The sequence below is a fragment of the Rhinoderma darwinii genome, chromosome 8, assembly GCF_050947455.1.
Source record: "Rhinoderma darwinii isolate aRhiDar2 chromosome 8, aRhiDar2.hap1, whole genome shotgun sequence".
Taxonomy (NCBI): Eukaryota; Metazoa; Chordata; class Amphibia; order Anura; family Rhinodermatidae; genus Rhinoderma; species Rhinoderma darwinii.
The window spans coordinates 96186307-96206416 of NC_134694.1; the positions used below are offsets into that span (position 1 = coordinate 96186307).

Genomic DNA, 20110 nt, shown 5'->3' on the forward strand with positions numbered 1-20110 from the left:
CTGTTTTGGCACCGCAAGAGTCCTTCAAACCGGATATGGTGCCTAAAATATATTGTAATAAAAACAAGGCCCCAAAATCCTCAAGGTGCTCCTTTGCTTCGGAGGCCTGTGTTTCAGTCCATAAGCACGCTAGGGCGACATGTGGGATATTTCTAAAAACTGCAGAATCTGGGCAATAAATATTTAGTTGCATTTTTCTGGTGAAACTTTCTGTGTTACACAAAAAATGGATTCAAAATGAATTTCTGCAAAAAAAAACGAAATTTATAAATTTCCCCTCTATATTGCTTTCATTCCTGTGAAACGTCTAAAGGGTTAAAACACTTTCTGAATGCTGTTTTGAATACTTTGAGGGGTGCAGTTTTTAAAATGGGGTGACTTTTTGGGGGTTTCTAATATATAAGGCCCTCAAAGCCACTTCAGAACTGAACTGGCCCCTGTAAAAATAGCCTTTTGAAATTTTCTTGAAAATGTGAGAAATTGCTGCTAAAGTTCTAAGCCTTGTAACGTCCTAGAAAAATAAAAGGATGTTCAAAAAACGATGCCAAACTAAAGTAGACACATGGGGGATGTTAATTAGCAACAATTTTGTGTGTTATAACTGCCTGTCTTACAAGCAGATACATTTAAATTGATAAAAATGCTATTTTTTGCAATTTTTCACTATATTTTGGTGTTTTTCACAATTAAATACTGAATGTATCGGGCAAATTTTGCCAGTAACATAAAGTCCAATGTGTCACGAGAAAACAATCTCAGAATCGCTTGGATAGGTACAAGCATTCCGACGTTATTACCACATAAAGTGAAACATGTCAGATTTGAAAAATGAGGCTTGGTCAGGAAGGTCAAAAGTGGCTAAAGAGGGAAGGGGTTAAAGTGAAATTGGTAGACTATCTTCTATCCTATTGCCATCTTATCATTGTGATACATAAGATTGAAGTCAATCTGTAAGAAAAGTATGACACAACCATTTTGCAAAACTTAAACTGCGTTAATGTAGGGGGCATTGCTCACATTAGAATTTGTAAGGGGAGAGAAATGGGGGAAAAAAATGGCTACTTACAGGAACAATGTTGTCTTTTGCATACCTTCTATTAGCGAGACAATCGGTGTATAGATATCAGTTGGCTAGTGGTGCACTCTGGGGCTCATTACAATTATTCTCTTCTGTTGCAATAATATGTGGCATTATTTAAGATTGACCAGTGACTTGTCAATGTGGATTTATGTTTGTTCTTCAACTTGCTCCAATTTCTTAAAGTGGTGAAAAGTAACCATCCCTGCTAATAGTTGAGCATTACTTGGTTTGACTTTCCAGGTGGATTTTTTTTTTCTTTCTTCTGTCAATTAGTCCTGTGTTGAAATTTTGGTCTCCACATATGTTTCGCAAATCCCACCAAAGACGCTGCTGACCTTTTATGAATGGCATAATGAAGAGTTGTTGAGACATTAGGATTATAGATGTGGAAAGTATGTCTGAATTTATAAAACACAAGATAAAGACTGCTGAAAACGCCTGCTTACTGCAGATATCTGCAGGGGGATGATTTAATCAAGGAAATCATGGGTTTTGCAGTTCCCAAACATGTATGTGAAAGATTCTGGAGATTGACTGATTTCCAGATGTTTCCCTGTTTACCTTGGAGACCGAGTTCCTTTAAACAGCAAAAACGTTCCAGCTCTCAGGCATCCCAAAGTAGAGATTTCGCTAACTTTTTTTTAATATTTAAGAACTAACCAACAAGCTAGAAATGCTTACGCCGATCTGTTCAACCGGCTGTCTCAACAAAGACCAGGGATTAACTTTCACTTGACAATTATTTATGGATGCCATTACAAGTCTGGTATGTCCTGGCCCTTCTACATGTATCTCTGTAGGCTTCTAATGTCTGCGCTGGATATGGTCATCACCCTCTGGAGACTCCAGAGTTATGACGTTTGTTTTTTTTGTTTTTTTTTTTGTTTTTTTTTAAACTTTGTTTATTAAAGCGTAACAGAGTCTTACATCACAAAACATAGCAATATTGCAATATCAAATGATAAAGTGCATCAAAGCAACATCCTGGAATTCACAGTATACATGAGTCAGAATTAAATTAGCAGGAATACAGGTCGTACAAGTAAAGTATATTATACAGATAGCGTAGTATAATCACAAATACATTCACAATTGTGATAACAAAAAGTCACGTAGATCAGCATATATGTGTGTGTTGTATATTGTGTAAGCGGTGAATCACACCACAGGCCCCACACCTTTATACATTTCTCCACACATCCCCTATGTCTGTATACCAGTCTAACATAAGAGAGCATGGAATTTACGAAGGCTTTCCGTCGGGACAGAGTAGGAGGCCTTGGGCCCATCCATCTAAGGGCAATTGACTTGCGAGCCTTAAACCGTGCCTCCCTCAAAAATGTCTTAGTGTGACAAGTCCATATGTCCTCAGAGGTAATCCCAAACAAGCACAATGCAGGCGAGAGGGGGAGTGGAAATTGTAAAATCCTATTGCGTAAGTCTAGAACCGGCGTTTGCTTATTTTAACCAAACAGGTCCATGGCATGTCTTGTACTGGAGTGACCTCCTGCTGCTGCTGACCCTCCGAATTAGGTGCACATCTTCACAGCACAAATGGTCTTATCTGCTCCAGTTGTGGTTTATTTTTTTTTTATTTTTTTTTAAAGTCCTCCTCCCTGAATTCATTTTAGGTCTTGTTTTTGGTAAGGGCTCATATGTTTAGCACATGTGCGCCTTTATGCAATTTTTTATTTTCATGACTATAAAGCTGTTAACGTTTTTTAATTTGTTGACTTGGCCTCAATAACTTGATTTGGTAAATATGGAGTTTGAGTTTAGGGTTGTTGTGTATCGTCATTTGGAGCTATTACTCTGAAGATGAAAGGGATCAATGACGTGGCTGCCATAATTTGATCCGGAGTTTGAAATTTCCACTCCTCTACTAGTTTGGAAGAAGTATTTTTATGACTATATATGTTTTAGATTAGCACCAGTATCCGATGCTATTTTCGGTATATACTTCCTACAGATCACTCTCGCTTTTCTTTGTAGGAAGCTTGTTTTATGATCTAAGCCGTCCATGTGCGCCTTCTGCTGAAGAACAAGGGTGATAAAGCTATGGTTCCTATTTCTAAACTCCGGCATTGCTATCTTCTCAGATGTGCTAATTGTGTTTCCCAGAAAGGAGAGATCCGAGATTGTCCTATAGATAGGACGAATACCTGTTTGTGGGAACTCAACTCAATAGCTTAGCCACTGGGATCCATGACCTCACAGTTCTTTGTTCTTGGTCTGTGAAACCAATAAAGCTGTAAGCAAAGTGAAATGGAGAACTGTCAGAAGAGGTGGAGGAGTGCTTCTTAAAGGGGTATTCCCATCTTTGATGTTTATGGTTGTGATGGGGGGGGGTAGGGGGGCCCATTCGAGAGATAGGTGCCGGTCCCAGAGGTCCTATGGATATGTCATAAATGTCCAGGATGGGGGGGGGGGTGATGCAGGGTAAGGGGGACCCATTCGAAAGATAGTTGCGGGTCCCAAAGGTCCTATGGATATGTCATAAATGTCCAAGATGGGACTACCCCTTTAAACAGTCATCGTTTATTTTTTTCCCGGTTGGGGTTGAAGCGTTACTCGGGGAAGCAATTTTGTACTTCTATGAAGACTTTGAATTTTTAACAAATTGGTTGCCTATAAAGATAAAGCAACTTCATGTCTTAAAGAAATGATGTACTTCTTTTAAGTGGATTATGCATAGCTTCAAATACAGTGGCTTAGTTCGATTTGGGAGTCCATGTTTTAGCTTTTCAGTCTTTTCATGTGGATGGTTGTTTTATGTTTTGCACCATTTGACATGTATACTTTATCAATTTTCTTTTAGCTTTTATGTGAAACAGACATGTGATTCTCCAGCTGTGGCGGAAAGTGTTTATGTATTTCCTTTTAGTAGTGTCTTGCTCAACACACGCATTACATCAGAACATGTGTCATGTGTCTTATGTGCCTGTTCTTGTATCTGTTTTCGGTTGTGTATACCCCTATACCTGAAAACTAGAAACCTATGTAGGGGGGGTTCAACTTGTCTTAAGATGTTCCTCAGGCGAAGTTATTAGAAATTTTTTTTTTAAAAAAGGCTTTTTAGCGTACATTGAAAATTTTAAAAAGCGGGATTATCTGTGTACATGCGGAAATAAGATTGACTGGCATTATAGGCCAAAGCCTGAGCTGCTTATTTCCAAGGGTTACCCCTCCAATTTGATATAAAAAATGTACTCTACTCTCTGCTGCCCCCTGTTTCCTCAGGCTCTCCAACCAGGCCGCACACATACAAGGTGCCCTACCTTCTTATGCTCCAAAGAATATAGTTTTACGGCATTTTTCAAAATTGGCCCGAGCTACATAAACGGACCAAGTTGCAATTGTGACTTTTGAGCCATTTTTTCGACTTTTCTACATCGGAAAGCTGTCGTATAAAGGCTGATTAATTTGCCCATTGTGTAGATTCTTAGTGCACTTGAAAGAAATGGGAACAGGAGAATCTCTCGGCAGTTTAGTCTCGGGTTTAAGGCCTATAATTTCAAGCAATTATATCTCAGAATAGCCGTATTTACATTTTTTTTTTTTTTTTTTTTTTACATTTATCAAAGTACATTAAAGAGACACTCTGGCCAAAATGCAGCAGTTCAAATAGTAAGTACAGTATACATAAAAAGTGTAAAGTGTGGTATACAGTCAGGTGGGGAATGCAGACATGGAAAGTTGTTTCCACTGGAGGTCGGCTTCTTTAATGGGATTTTTTTGGTTTACATTTCTTCTAGTAGATATCCTTCCAAAATCTCTGTAAGGCTGTGTTCACCTCAGCGTTGCCCTTCCGTTGAGGGGTTCCGTCTGAGGTTTCCATCGGGTTAACCCCTCAATGGAAAGGAAAACGGAAACCTTAGCTTCCGTTTGCATCATCATTGATCTCGACACAAACGTAGGTTAAGGTTTCTGTTTGCCTTTCCGTTGAGGGGTTAACCTGACGGAAACCTCCGAAGGAACCCCTCAACGGAAGGGCAACGCTAGGCCCTAATCTGTGGGATAACCTGATAGTAAGTGTTCACTTTCTGTGCGGCGCCACCACAGGGGAAATTAAAGGCTATGTACAAATTTTGAGGGCATACTTTTTTTTTTTTCTTTTTTTTTTTAAATAAATAGATTAGTCAGTGTGATTTAGTGTAACTTTATTAGTCTTTATTTAATTTTTATATTTTTTTATCATTTTCGGGATAGTGTCCATTCATTTCAATGGATTGTCTGTTAAAGCAGGACAGGACAGATCCTCCAAAGTGAGAGATGCTCTTTGTAACCGCTTTCCACTCTGACCAAGTGATGAAGATCCTGAACAGGGGACCACCTCTTAACTCCTAATTCCCTAATAGGGTGTATGATAATGGTTGTTTTTTTTTTTATAAACTAGACAACCCCTTTAAGAGGAGCATGCATTTCTAGATGCCAGACACTGATTGTTGGCTGTCATGTGGACATTCCTTACTCTGCATAGAAGTGCATTTTTCTTGGTAACTATTCCAAGTAGGCACAGAAGTTACAAGCAAATGGCAGTGGGATGAACATATACCGGATTGGAGTAAGGAAGGGGGCCAGTGGAGCGGAGGTAAGAGTTTCGGTGACTGAAGCCTTGGTGACTGAGTGACTAAACTGCTCCTCCTCCAGAACTGATGTAGTAAGAACTTTGCTGGCTGAAGGGCTGTTTACACACTACTTAATTCAACATATCATTAAGCAGCAACTGTTCAGGAAGGTTTTGTAGTGAAAACACACCACTTTATTTTTTGTAATTATGCAGGAAACGTCATTTCATATTGTCCTTAAATAACTTGGCCACTTGTAAAGCCTGTCTTGTTTAAGTCTGTACTTTATTAGTTGTCTGTGGGTTTTTTATCATCGACTGTTCTATCAACATTCACGTCTTGGGACAGAGCGAATTCTTTCCATCTTGACGTTAAATGTATCAAAGGATGTATTCCTTAAGTGTATAGGATTCATAGCGCTGTATGCGGCCAGTTTTAATGTGAGAATGAGGTGCCAATCTTTAGGGACAGGGTGGGGACGTGTCTTTTGAGGTTATCTATACTCTGCATGATTGTGGGAATAGGGACCAGTTCATCTCCATTTCTGCCACGTACATATTTTAGTGGCACCATGTGGTTTGTTTCCAGCGATGGAGTCCCTTATGCTGTGGGAAATGTCAGGAGTTTAGAGGGTGTTTTTCTTACTTGTGACCCCTGCAGAAATCTGGCAAATCATTGCTTATTTGTTCCTAGTAGAGAATGACTGACTTGAGGGTCAGAATCTGCCTGTGAGCCATGGCTCTCCTATGTCTCCACTATTCTCATAAATCTGTTTGTAATCGGTCTCATACGAAAGGCTTTATTTAATTTATTTTTGTAGTTGCATCGTGGAGCCTATTTGGGCTTTGCCTGTTGTACATGAAAGTTGAGCAGCAATAGTGTCGGTATACATTTAATGTGCATGAGTAAATAATGGAATTCACATGTTTAGTATATAGAAGATGCTGACAGGACTATAAAGATGCTTTTTTAGTGTCCGCATGTCAAATAGGAAATGTATAGACTGCTTACCAAAGGCCTGTGTACACAGAGCAAGTATTGGTCCAGTGCAAACCATAAATAACATCATGACAATGATCCTTTTTAAGTAAGTTAACAATATAATTTTATCGTCTGGAAAGTTTATAGTGTATAAATAAAAAAACAAAATAGTAACTAGGCCAGTTATGTGAGACTGCTGCGATTAGTACACTTTCTCAATACACATGGGTCGTGTTCAGACGTGTGTGTGTATAAATAAACTGCAGCAGCATGGAGGAGATTACACAGCAGTAATGAGCAGTGTAGCTATGAATCCAGCACTGAAGTAACATATAAATCTTACCAGCAATCTGTCTTCTCTCTGCTCCCTCCTCTTGCTTCCCCTAGCCTTGCTATGATGTTCTGTGTGTCTCTCTCCTCTTCTCTCCTATGAACTTCTATGGGCAGTGTGTTTGTGTCCTTCTCTCCCTGCAACCCCCCCTCTCATCCATAAGCTTCTATAGGCAGCGTGTCTCTCTCCCCTCTCCAAAGATTTCTAGAGGCAGGCAGTGAAGACAATGGAGTGTGCTTTAGCAGAGACCCCCCCCCCTCACTTCCTGCAGTCAGTCTCCTTTGCTCTGTAATTGGAGACTGATTTTGCTTGACAGCAGATTACAGGAAGGGAGACACCTAGTGGCAGTAGCCTCACACAGAATTTGCATGGCTAAGGCTTCGATCACATCTGCTCTAGGACTCCGTTCCGACGGAAAGCTCTGACAGACACAAACGGAAACCATAGGTTTCAATGGTGACTGATCCAGTGCCAATGGTTTCCGTTTGTCTCCGTTGTGCAAGGGTTCCGTCGTTTTGACAGAATCCATACCGTAGTCTGCTACGCTATTGATTGTCAAAACTACGGAACCCTTGCCCAACGGAGACAAACGGAAACCATTGGCACTGGATCAGTCACCATTGAAATCAATGGTGATGGAAACGGAAACCCATGGCTACCGTTTGTCTCTGTCAGGGCTCCGTTCCGATGGAAAGCTCCGTCGGAACGGAGCATTAGCGCAAATGTGAACGAAGCCTTAAACAGCTAAATTTAAACCGTGCGTTAAGGGCCTTTTACACCTGTCAATATTCGGCCAGTGCAGCGAGCGCCGATGAACGAGACATAGTTGATCGGCGCTTGTTTGCTCCTGTTATACGGAGCTATGGATGGGGACGGGCGGTCGTTACTCCGATTGCTCGTCCCCATACATTATCATCATGTCAGCAGCACGTCTCCCTGTTTACACAGGGAGACGTGCTGGTGACAATTATAATAATTTACTTTTTCAAAATAATACGACCAGCAGATGATCAAGCGTTTGCTCGTTCATCTGCTGATCGCTGCCCTTTTTACACATGGCAATTATCGTCAACGAGCATTATATGAACGCTCGTCTTCACGATAATCGACACGTGTAAATCCCCCTTAAATGACAAAGTTGATTATATATCGGGTATTGTATTAGATTAGCATAAGTTGTTTAAAAGTTATTGTCCAGTAATAAAAAATAAAAATAAAATCCTATTGCAGTGATTGCATAAATAAATCAGCGGTTCAGTTTAAGTATTTTTCAGGAGATCTGTAATTTTTAATAGCATTCACTGACCATCTAAAGCTGGCCATACACATGAGAGCAGTCGGCTGAACTCGACAGATATCGACAGTCTCAAAGTTGATCCCATCGGCGCTGTAATGTAGGTAACAGTGGTTTTTATTTTCAAAAACGATCATTTTTGAGCAAGTTATGAGCAATTTTAGATTTATGCTAATTCGTTTCTTAATCGACAACTGGGCGTATTTTACCTTTTTTTTTTACCAAGTGGACGTTGTAAAGAGGTGTATGACGCTGACCAATAAGTGTCATTAACTTCTCTCCATTCATGTCCATTTGTACTCGGCACAGCGTGATCTCGCAAGATCACGCTGTGTTGTCACATACACGCACATTAACTTTACTGAAGTGTCTTGAGAGTGAATAGACATTGCCTCCAGCCAGGACCCGATTTCTATTCACACTCCTGACACTTTGGTAAAGTTTGTGTGGGACTTAATCACAGCACAGCGTGATCTCGTGAGATCACGCTCTACTGTGCGGTGAAGTTTTTGTGTGAATAGACATTGCGTCCTGGCTGAAGGTAATGTCTATTCACTCTCAAGACACTTCAGTAAAGTTAATGTCGGTGTATGTGACAACAGGAATGGAGAGAAGTGTATGACGCTTATTGGTCAGCGTCATACACTTCTCCTTACAACATCCACTTGGTAAAAAACGGCCAGTTGTCGATTTAAGAAAGTAATTAACATAAATCTAAAATCTGTTCTTTACATTACAGCGCCGATCAGATTATGTAGGCAATAGGGCAACATAATTTGATGACCGAGCCTCTTTAAACACTAAGGAGCGCCAAAGATGTATATCACTTATACCCCTTCCTCTCCAATTGACTTAATATTCATATTTGGTCAAATTGAATGTTTATGGGCGAGTCGGGTAACGTTTTAGGAATGGTATATAATTTTTGAAAAGAAAACATGGCTGATAGAAAAACAGCCAAATCGTACGCTTTTACTTTACCTACATGGAAGTGTTTTCTCTTTCTACACAGCTTATAAGTAGGTATGTCCCTAAAGTAAGACTGATCCATTGTGAGGCTTCCTCCTGCCTTTCATCAAGCTTTTATTGCTTCAGAATCCCATGAGGATGTGTAAGATACTTCTAAACATTCCTTACTTGCGAATCTAAAATGACCAAATATTTCGTTTTTACGTTTTTTGTTCCTTGTCGGCAAAACAAAGTGTTTTCAATAAATGTTCATTGGTGACTCTGACCACTCGGTTATTGGGCTCGTTCTGACCTGGCCTTCGAGTTTTCTGTATGCGCAGGACCACAAAAGGAATAAAGGAATTTCTGTGTCATAGCTAATTAAGTATGCTTGGATCTCCGATCATTTTTCTGCTCTGCTTCACAAAGTAATTAGACTTCCCTTCTGCTGTGAGCTCGCTTTTCAAATACTGTGATCTAGAAAGAACATCTCTCCTGGTCAGTGCTCCAGCGGAATTCCATTCTCAATGTAAAACGAGATCTAGAATTGTTTCTCGTTTTACAGAGTGTGTAATTGTGTCAAGGGGCTTTTTGTGAGTTTCCCGAATTTAAAATAGATTGTTTCTTAAGAAGCAGTGTATAAGGAAGTAAGCACTAGTTCAGACGACTGTCATGTCAAAGTAGAAAATTGTGTTTTATATTTTTTTCAACGTCAATTGACCGAAAACAAATGCAATAAAATTGCCAAATGGGAATAAAATATTTCACCCATCTGAAGGTTAGAGTCCTGGAAATGTCCTGGTTAGATTTCCTTCATAGTCTTCTCTGTTAAATCCAGGGCTTTCGCCGATGGAGACAACACGCGTAGAAGATTGGCATCTGACAACACCTGTGCGACGTTTCGGGGGACCGCCCCCTTTCTCAAGCATACCCGTCGGACATTCTGTGCTCATTTTTAAATGGTGATGAATTAACACCTAGGCGCACCACGACACAACTGTATGTCCTGGTGGCAAGTGTCTTAGCGCACGAGGACATACAGTTACTGCGCGGTTCCCGTTGCACACTGTCTGTGACCGTGTGAACCGGGAGGCCAGTTGACAATCCACTGTTAACAATCAGCGACTCATTGCCGCTGATTTAGGCAACTCCTTAAATGCGGCGATTGATTGCAATGGCATTTTAGGGGTTTCTAGCACATCGGCAGATCTCACAATGAAATCGCGAGGTTTGCCGATGGTTAGCATGGCGACCGGAGTCCAAACAATGGCCTCTGTGTCTGCCATGTACGGAAGCCTATCAGGACCAGCCTCCTGATAGGCTTCCTGTCAAGAGTGACAGAAAGTTACTGTGTCGTTCCCCATGCACACTGTCTGTGACAGTAGGCATCGGGTTCCGGGAGGTCAGCTGTCCACTGACTATCAACGGCTCATCGCCGCTGGTTTTGGCAATTAACTCATTAAATGCGGCGATCGATTGCGATCACCGCATTTAGGGGGTTTGTAGCACATCAGCAGTCCCCGTGCAATTGTGGGGTTTGCCGATAGTTGTGATGGCATACGGAGCCTCTGGCTGGTCCTCATAGGCTCACTGTCAGAGTGACTGTGACGTGTCACTGACATTTGGAATACGTTACACTACCTAGGTAGTGTAATGTATTCTAGCAGCGATCAGTGCTGCAGATAAAAAAAAGTGTAGTAATGTGAGGAGATGGAATTCTTGGACTCATTCAAAATATTTTGTTTAATTATGATCTTTAACCCCTTAATGACCGGGCATGTTTGTACCTTAATGACCAAGCCAGATTTGTCAAATCTGGTATGTCTGACTTTATCAGAGAATAACTCTGTGAAAGTTTTGAATATCCAAGTAATTCTGACATTGTTTTTTCGTCACATGTTGTACTTTATTTTAGTGGTAAAAGTAGACTGATACGATTTGCGGAAATTAATTAAAAAATAGAAAAATTGAAGAAATTTTGTAAAAATTACCATTTTCCCCTATTTTTAACTGCAATATGTCACATATGTACACACATACTGTACAATTTTTTTAATTAAATATATATTTCTATCTCTTTACTCCATTTTGGCAGCACTTTTGAAAAAATAAAATAAATTTTCAGCAATTTAGAGGACTTACAAATTGAATAATAATTTTATACATTTTGAAGTACATTTTGTTTTCCGGCACCAAGCCAGGTTTTCAGAGGCTCATAGGTCTGAGTGATGGAAACCCCCACAAATGACCCCATTTAGAAAACTAGACCCCTTAAGGTATTTACCTAAGGGTATAGTAAGTATTTTGACGCCACAGTTTTTTGCTAAATTTAATACATAGCAGGTGAAAAAAAAAATATTTCACTTTTTTCATAAAAGTATCAGTTTGAAGACCAATTTCTTTGTAAAGCGACCATGAGAATGAAGAAACACACCACAAAATCTATCACCCTGTTTCTCCTGTTTTCAAAAATACCAACATTGTGGCCCTAATGCGCTGCCTGGACACACGGCAGGACCCAAAATGAAGGGAGCACCCGGAGGCTTTCAGGACTCATATTTTGCTTGAAAATGTTTTAGGCCCCACTGTACATTTGGAGAGGCTTTGAGCTGCCAAAACGATAGAAACTCCCCATAAACGACCCCATTTAGAAAACTAGACCCCATAAGGTATTTATTTAGGGGTATAGTAATTATTTTGACCCCACAGTTCTTTGCTAAATTTAATGCATAGCAGGTGAAAAAAATAATAATTTCACTTTTTTCATAAAAGTATCAGTTTGAAGACCGATTTCTTTGTAAAGCGACCATGAAAATGAAGAAACACACCCCAAAATCTATCACCCTCTTTCTCCTGTTTTCAAAAATACCCACATTGTGGCCCTAATGCGTTGTTTGGACACACGGCAGGGCCCCAAAGGAAGGGAACACCCGGAGGCTTTCAGGACTCATATTTTGCTTGAAAATGTTTTAGGCCCCAATGTACATTTGGAGAAGCTTTGAGCTGCCAGAATGATAGAAACTCCCCATAAACGACCCCATTTCGAAAACTAGACCCCTTAAGGTATTTATCTAGGGGTATAGTTAGCATTTTGACCACACAGGTTTTTCGCTAAATATATTGAAATTAGTCTGTAAGAATTAAAATGTACTTTTTTTCTGAAACATAGAAATTTTTATTATTTACAAGGAATAACGAAGAAAATGCACTCCAACATTTGTAAAGCAATGTCTCCCGATTACGACAATACCCCATATGTGGTAATAAACTGCTGTTTGGACCCACAGCAGGGCTCAGAATAGAAGGAGCGCCATTTGGATTCATGATTTTGCTGGAATGGTTTTCGGTGCCATGTCGCATTTGCAATGCACTGGAGGGACCAAAACAGTGGAAACCCACCAAAAGTGACCCCATTTTGGAAAAACCTTCAAGGAATTTTTCTAGGGGTATAGTGAGCATTTAGACCCCACGGGTCTTTTGCAGAGTTTATTAGAATTAGGGCGCGAAAATTAATATCAAAATTTTTTCCACTAAAATGTTGCATTTTCTCATTTTCACAAGGGATAAAGGAGGAAAAAAACAACCATTTTTTTATAAAGCAATTTCTCCCGAGTACGGAAATACCCCACATGTGGTCATACGTTTTTTTCATTAGAAATGAATTAACCCTTTCAGGACTGATCCATTTTTTGCTTTCATATTTTAGATTTTCACTCCCCGCTTTCCAAGAGCCATAACTTTTTTATTTTTCCATCAATAGAGTGGTGTGAGGGCTTATTTGTTGCGGGACAATCTGTAGTTTTCATTGGTACCATTTTGGGGTACATGCGATTTTTTTTGATCACTTTTTATTCAATTTTTTTGCAATCCTGAGCAAAAAACAGGAATTCTGACACCGTTTTTTTAGGTTTTTTTTTTTGCGGCGCTCACCGTACGCAATAAATTACATTTTTAATTTATTCTGCGGGTTGGTACGATTACGGCGATACCATATGTATATAGGTTTGGTCATTTTATTGCGCAAACGCAAAAAAAAAGGACTTATTTATAAAAAAAAAAAATTTCTGTCACCATATTCTGAGAGCCATAATTTTTTAATTTTTTAGTCAAAAAAGCTGTGTAAGGACTTGTTTTTTGCGGGACGGATAGAAGTTTTTATTGGTACTATTTTCGGGTACATGCGACTTTTTGATCACTTTTTATTCTTTATTTAGGGAGCGGTGGTGACCCAAAAAATTGCGATTCTGTCGTAGTTTTTTATTGATTTTTTTTGGGGTGTTCATCGTGCGGGAAAAATAACATTATAGTTTTATAGTTGGGTTCGTTACGAACGCGGTGATACCAAATATGTGTACTTTTTTAACGTGTTCATTTTTTTTCTATAATAAAAGTCTTATTATAGGGAAAAAAAGCATTTAGTGTTTATAGAACTTATAACTTTTATTTTTACACTTTTTTTAAAACATTTTTATTACTTTTTTTTACTTTTTTAACTTGTCCCACTAGGGGACACTTAGTCTTGCAGCTTTGATCGCTGCTAGAGTACATTACACTACACACGTAGTGTAATGTACTCTAACTGTCATTGTGACGTGACTGTCACACTGACAGGAAGCAGAGGAGGAACGGCCGGAGGCTGTTCCTCCGAGGCTTCCGTGCATGGCAACCCGGAGGTCATTATCTGACCTCCGATTGCCGTGACAAGCATCGGTAGCCCCCACGATCACTTCGTGGGGGCTGCTGATGTGCTTCAAACCACTTAAATGCGGCGACGGCAATCCGTCGCCGCACTTAAGGGGTTAACTGCCGAAATCAGCGGCGATGGTCCGCTGTCCGGCAAGACTGATGTCTCAGCTGTCGGGGACAGCTGTCAGCGCGGGTCTGTCACTCTGTGTTTACACAGAGTGACAGTTTGAAATGCGGACGAAAATGTACGTCATGGTGCCGGAACTAGCAGCCGACCATGACGTACATTTTCGTCCTTGGTCGTTAAGGGGTTAATAGATAATTTGAGATGTGTTTTACTTGTCTGGAATGTCAATCTAACACAAACAGTATTTTGTGTTTTTCTGTTTATCTGATTGATGTAATGCTTAAACTGGACTCTGGTTCTTTATGTGTATTTTTTTGTATTGTATAACATCTTTCAATAAAAATAGATTTAAACAAAAAGTGTAAAGCATAAAAAAAAGTAATAAAAACGTTTTACAAAAGTCTAAAAAGAAGTTTTTGTTTTTTTTATTATAGTAAAAAAAACAAAACTTTAAACAGTACACATATTAGTTATAACCGCGTCCGTAACGACCCAAACTATAAAACTATAATGTTGTTTTCCCCGCACGGTGAACACCGCAAAAAACAAAACGATAAACAATGCCAGAATCACTTTTTTGGTCACCATCCCTCCCAAAATATAAAATAAAAAGTGATCAAAAAGTCCCATGTACCGCAAAATAGTGCCAATAAAAACGACAACCCGTCCTGCAAAAAACAAGCCCTTACACAGCTTTTTTGACTGCAAAAATTTTTTTTTAAGGCTCTCATAATATGGGGACACAAAAAAAAAATTTTATAGAAAAGTGACTATTGCGCAAATGCAGCAGAACATGAGAAAACTATATTCATATGGTATTGCCGTAATCGTATCAACCCACAGAATAAAGTAAAATTGTCATGTATAGCGCATGAACGACGTAAGAAATAAAGAATTTAAAACGCCAAGATCACTGTTTTTTTTTTTTTTGTCATCTTCGCTCTAAATAAAATGTAATAAAAAAAATGGTACCGATAAAAACTACAGCTTGTCCCGACAAAAATAAGCCACCCACACCGCTCAATTGACCAAAAAATAAGTTATAGCTCTCAATGTGATTCAAAATATATATATTTTTTTTAACAAATAGTTTTTTCTTTGTAAAAGTAGTAAAATATATATATATATATATATATATATATATCTATATATCACCGTAATCGTATGGAGAAGCAAAATAAAGTGAAGTTGTTCGTTTTTTTACCGTACGGTGAAAGTGGTAAAAACGAAACCCAAAAAAAACAATGGAGGAATCAAATATTTTTTCTCCAATCTTACCCCGCAAAGAAGTTTTTTTTTTTGTATTTAAAATTTTTATTCAGTTTTACAAAGAAAAAGTTGGATAGGGACACAATACATTCCTCATGTCGGAACACACAAGAATTTATGACAACCGTATAAGGCAGTTAGTCAAATACAGCCATCTTGTGTGAATACTATATACTCACAGTGGAAATCCGGAGAGAAAAATATGAACACATACCTATTAGCATACATCCACATGACCTTTTACCCCCACTAACTGGACCCTGAAAAGAATTTTATTTTCGGTTTCCCAGTACATTATATGGTACTTTAAATGGTGTCAATAGAAACTACAACTCCTCCCACAAAAAATAAGCCCTCACACCGCTCTACTGATGGAAAAATAAAAAAGTTATGCCGTTTGGAAGGCGGGGAGAGAATTACTAAAATGGAAAAGCAAAAAGATCAGTCCTGTAAAGGGTAATTAATTTGTAATAAAAACAATTACCGTATGTGGGGTATTGTCGTACTCTGGAGAGATTGTGTTATAAATGTTGGGGTGCTTTTTTTCTCCTTTATTCCTTGTGAAAATGAAAAAATGCAACATTTTAGTGGACAAAAATATTGATGTTCATTTTGACGGCCTAATTCCACTAAATTCTGCAAAAAACCTGTGGGGTCAAAATACTCGCTATACCCCATTAGAGGTGTAGTTTCCAAAATGGTGTAAATGGGGTCACTTTTGGGGTGTTTCCACTGTTTTGGTCCCTCCAGTGCATTGCAAACGTGACAAGGCACTGAAAACTATTCCAGCAAAATCAGCGCTCCAAAATCCAAATGGCGCTCCTTCCCTTCTGAGCCCTGCTGTGGATCCTAACGGCAGTTTATGACCACATATGGGGTATTTCCGTAATCAGGAGAAGATGCTTTACAAATGTTGTGGTGCATTTTCTTCTTTATTCCTTGTAAATATTAATGTCTGTTTTTCAGAAAAAAAGTTTTTCTTTTTCTCAAACTAACTACAATAAATATAGCTAAATATCTGTGGGGTCTAAATGCTAACTATACCCCTAGATAAATTCCTTGGGGGGGGTGGGGGTTTCCACTGTTTTGGCACCACAAGACCTCTTCAAACCTGACATGGTGCTAAAATATAATCTAAAAAAAGGAGGGCCCCAAAATCCACTAGGTGCTCCTTTTGCTTCTGAGGCCTGTATTTCAGTCCGTTAGCACACCAGGGCCACATGTGGGATATTACTATATGGCTATACAGTGGCAAATGTCGGGGAATACTCCTGACGTATACCTTCAACATATAACCCCCAGCGTGATGTGAACAGATCCGTAGAACTTTAAAATTGGGGAATTTTCAAATGATAAAAAAAAAAATTAATTCTGTTTGTGCTTTGCTTTTGTTTTTTGTGGCAAGCACGAAATAATGTGTTCTACGAAACCAAAATATTTTCTCAAGTTCCTTTCCAGTTGGGAACCATTTCTCTGAAAGCTTTTCTTGTGTGTCGGAGAAGAACGGTGCTTGTGGTAATCGTGCAAATCACTTCTAATGGTTTGACTAAATGCTGCTTTGGACCATCGCTTTTTCTAAAGTGTTTGTATTGGCTCCTTATTAACGAAATATGGATGATACAGCATTAAGCAGAGGGTGTTACTGGTAATGTCCAGCTGACATATCACTTTATTAAACAGTAATTCAGCCAAAATATACATCCCATTTTTTTTTTGGAGTGCTTCTATTATTGTAGCGCTCTGAAAATAATCTGTCTGGTGGTTTTTAATGCATTCTTCTTTGGCTTTCCCTTGGAAAATGAGAAATTCTAAATCCTTCAGAACACGTTGCTGCTCAAGTTACCGGCCCATGAGAAAAGCTTTTCCCAAAGAGTCGGGTTTCTTTGAACAGTGTCATTTTGTATCAGACAATTAATATTGTAATTGCCTTGGGAGTTGATTGGACATATGAAGCTATTGCCTTTTTAGAAAATGGGTTGCTGAAGTTGAGGGAAGAAGCTTAACACCATAAACTTGTGGTTGTTCTACACATTTGCACAGCTGTGAGATCAGGTTAATAGTTATTCACTTGCCCAAGAGTCGAGTGTCTCGAGAACAAAGCTGAGCAACTATATGCTATTAACAAGTACAAATTGCACTTGTCTATGATGCCTTTTTAAAAGATTTTGTTTGATAGATAGCCAGTGACATGCCTCGGTAACAGGATTGACTTACTTGTGACCCACTAAGACACACTTTTTTGTTCTTTGTGGCCCAAAAGATGGCATATAACAATATTGCATTTTTACTTGCATATTGAATATTTTGACTATTAAGGTACCGCTATGGGGATCTTGTGCACCTCCAACGTGTACTTGTATTTTTTGCCAAATTTTGTTGTAGAGATGCGATACTCATGCCACATTTAGGCCCCGTGCACACCTTGTTCATGACCTACGTTTAGCGTATGTTGGGAAAGCCCCCAGCAAAAAAATTAAATTAACTTTTTTTTTATTTTTTTTTTAATTTTTTTTTTTTAAATAAAGGATATTAGAGCGTAGTTGACTAGGCTATAACATCCCACGGGATCCTGCAATAAGCATATACTGCGAGGTAGATTTCTGTCATATTTATTTATGTGGGTTTATTAGAAACTGTTTGACTAGACTTTCAGATGTATGTTATCCTGGCACCCAACTCAGTACTCGCCAAATTACTTTTTGCTCATTTCAGGTTGACCCAGGCAGCTGAAGATTTCCGATTGTAAGAAAATAGTATGTCTGAGGTTTATAGGGATTTAATCTAATAATTGCGGAACATATCATCGGTTACTTGTTTTCATCCATATGTGAGGAAGGATGTTGGTATTTTCATTGTAATTAAATTTAAGTAATTCCAGATTATCAAAGCAAAAATATCCTATTGCAGCCTTATGTGACCTCTACGCTACTGGTTTAAATGAGGATGTTTCTGTACATTGTTTCTAGTAATGTTAATACACTGATTTTGCAGCTGCAGCCAAATCTGTGGTGTATAAATACAGCGTGTATGAATTAAGCCATAGGCCTCATGCACAGGACCGTAGTGGTATGCACAGCCCGTGATTTGCGGCTCGGACGGCCGCAGAGTCATCCGCGAGCCGTCCGCAAAGTCATCCGCGAGCCGTCCGCAAGTCACGGGCCGTGCACATTCATTTCAATGAGCCCGGACCGCAAAATGCGTCCCATATAGGACATGTCCTACTTTTTTGTAGTCCAGGCTACCACACAATGCACGGACCGTGCAAACCACAGTAGAGTGCATGGGCCCATAGAAATGACTGGGATCGCAATTCACCCGCAGATTTGCGGGTGAATTGCGGCCGCAAAAAGACTTTCGTGTGCAGTCTAGTCTACTAAAACCTTTACGGCTGAACTTGAGCTGTAATGCCATATTTACGATAGGGAAAGTCAGTATAGCTTTCCAGATTGGCAAACCACGAGGGAATAAAGTTTTAATAAGGGGTTGTCCCAAAGTGAACAACCCCCTTAAAGCTTAAAATGCAGATCTTCAATAGTAGCTAATAAGATTTTAATTTGACGGTGTCCGTCTTTGAACAGTGAATCTTCCAATTACCAATACAAATGATCCTTTTGAGAGCCCTATACAGCTGAGTGAGGATTTCTGATTCTGCCCCCTAACCAGGAGACGCGACTTTAAAAATGTGCTTGCTGTCTTTTTATTTTTTATTGAATGAACCTTTGCCCTGACACACCGAAACTGGATCAGACTGAGTCTCTTTCACAGTTCTCTCGTAGACCTAATAAAGAGCCTTTTTTTCCTTTCTAGCATACAGCAGTTTTATTAGAGCACATGGGGTTAACCAGCTTATAATCATTTTTTGTACCTAATCCAGTCATCCTCAGTGTTTCTGCTATAATAAGGGAAGCGTGAATTAAACGTGAGCCGTCTTTAACTGGCCATGCATGGTTTAATATTTCGGCCTGATGCGACAATACTAGAACAACGTAGCGTCATAAAAAAAATTCTGTTGATCAAAAGCACTTTATGGAAACACTAATCCTTTTTTTTAATTTATATTTTCAGGTGACCATCTCAAGGTCTGTTCACAAGGACACACGTGTTGCTCTCAAGCAATGGAAGAGAAATACAGCCAGCAGAGTAAACATGATTTCAAGGCTGCGGTAACTGAGCCATGTAGTACTTTGCAGAATATTTTTTCTTCCAGATACAGCAAATTTGACGGTACGTGAATAAATATCTATATATTTTATTTTTTTTAGCAAAAATGTGCCATAGGAGACCACTTCCTATTATTATATGTTCACACAAAAGCACGACGACACTGAACCTTGTGCATGACTAGGTGCCCGTCTTTGTGACCTTTCCCACCACCAGGTGGAAATCGGATTTTGAAAAGGGAGCACCCCAATTTCATATGCGTGTGGGTATTTAGTCCAGCCGTATGTGCACCATGATGAACATTAGCATGCGATGTTCCGGACGAACACCGAGGCGGTTATGTGCTCGTTGGTTAAAAAAAAAAATAAAAAAAAAATGGTGTCTCCTGTGCTAGCCCAAAACGTTGCATTTTAATGTATGCCGTGATGCAAACCTTGAAAAATCCAGCCGCTTGTGCTATTCGAAAAGTCTTAACTTTCTTTTACGGGGAGAGATTTCTGTTCCTTAACCAGAACTAAAGCTACTGCCATTTGTGTCAGAACTGGTCCTTCGATAAATTCTATAGCCTCAGTCTGGCCACATTTTGGCTGATTAGTGTCCAGTAGATCAGTGGCAGGCCAACCATTCCACCTTAAATTAAAGAACTATAGAATAGGTGGGCATT

The 20110-nt window shown here is 39.3% G+C and overlaps 1 protein-coding gene across 1 annotated transcript in view; it reads left to right on the plus strand.

Annotated features, from left to right (window-relative positions):
- Positions 1-20110, plus strand: part of GPC4 (glypican 4) — a 111708-nt gene that overhangs the window by 39524 nt on the left and 52074 nt on the right. The window contains exon 2 of the mRNA XM_075835950.1: positions 19351-19509. Coding sequence (XP_075692065.1) covers positions 19351-19509 — 159 coding nt within the window. The remainder of the gene's footprint in view (positions 1-19350; positions 19510-20110) is intronic.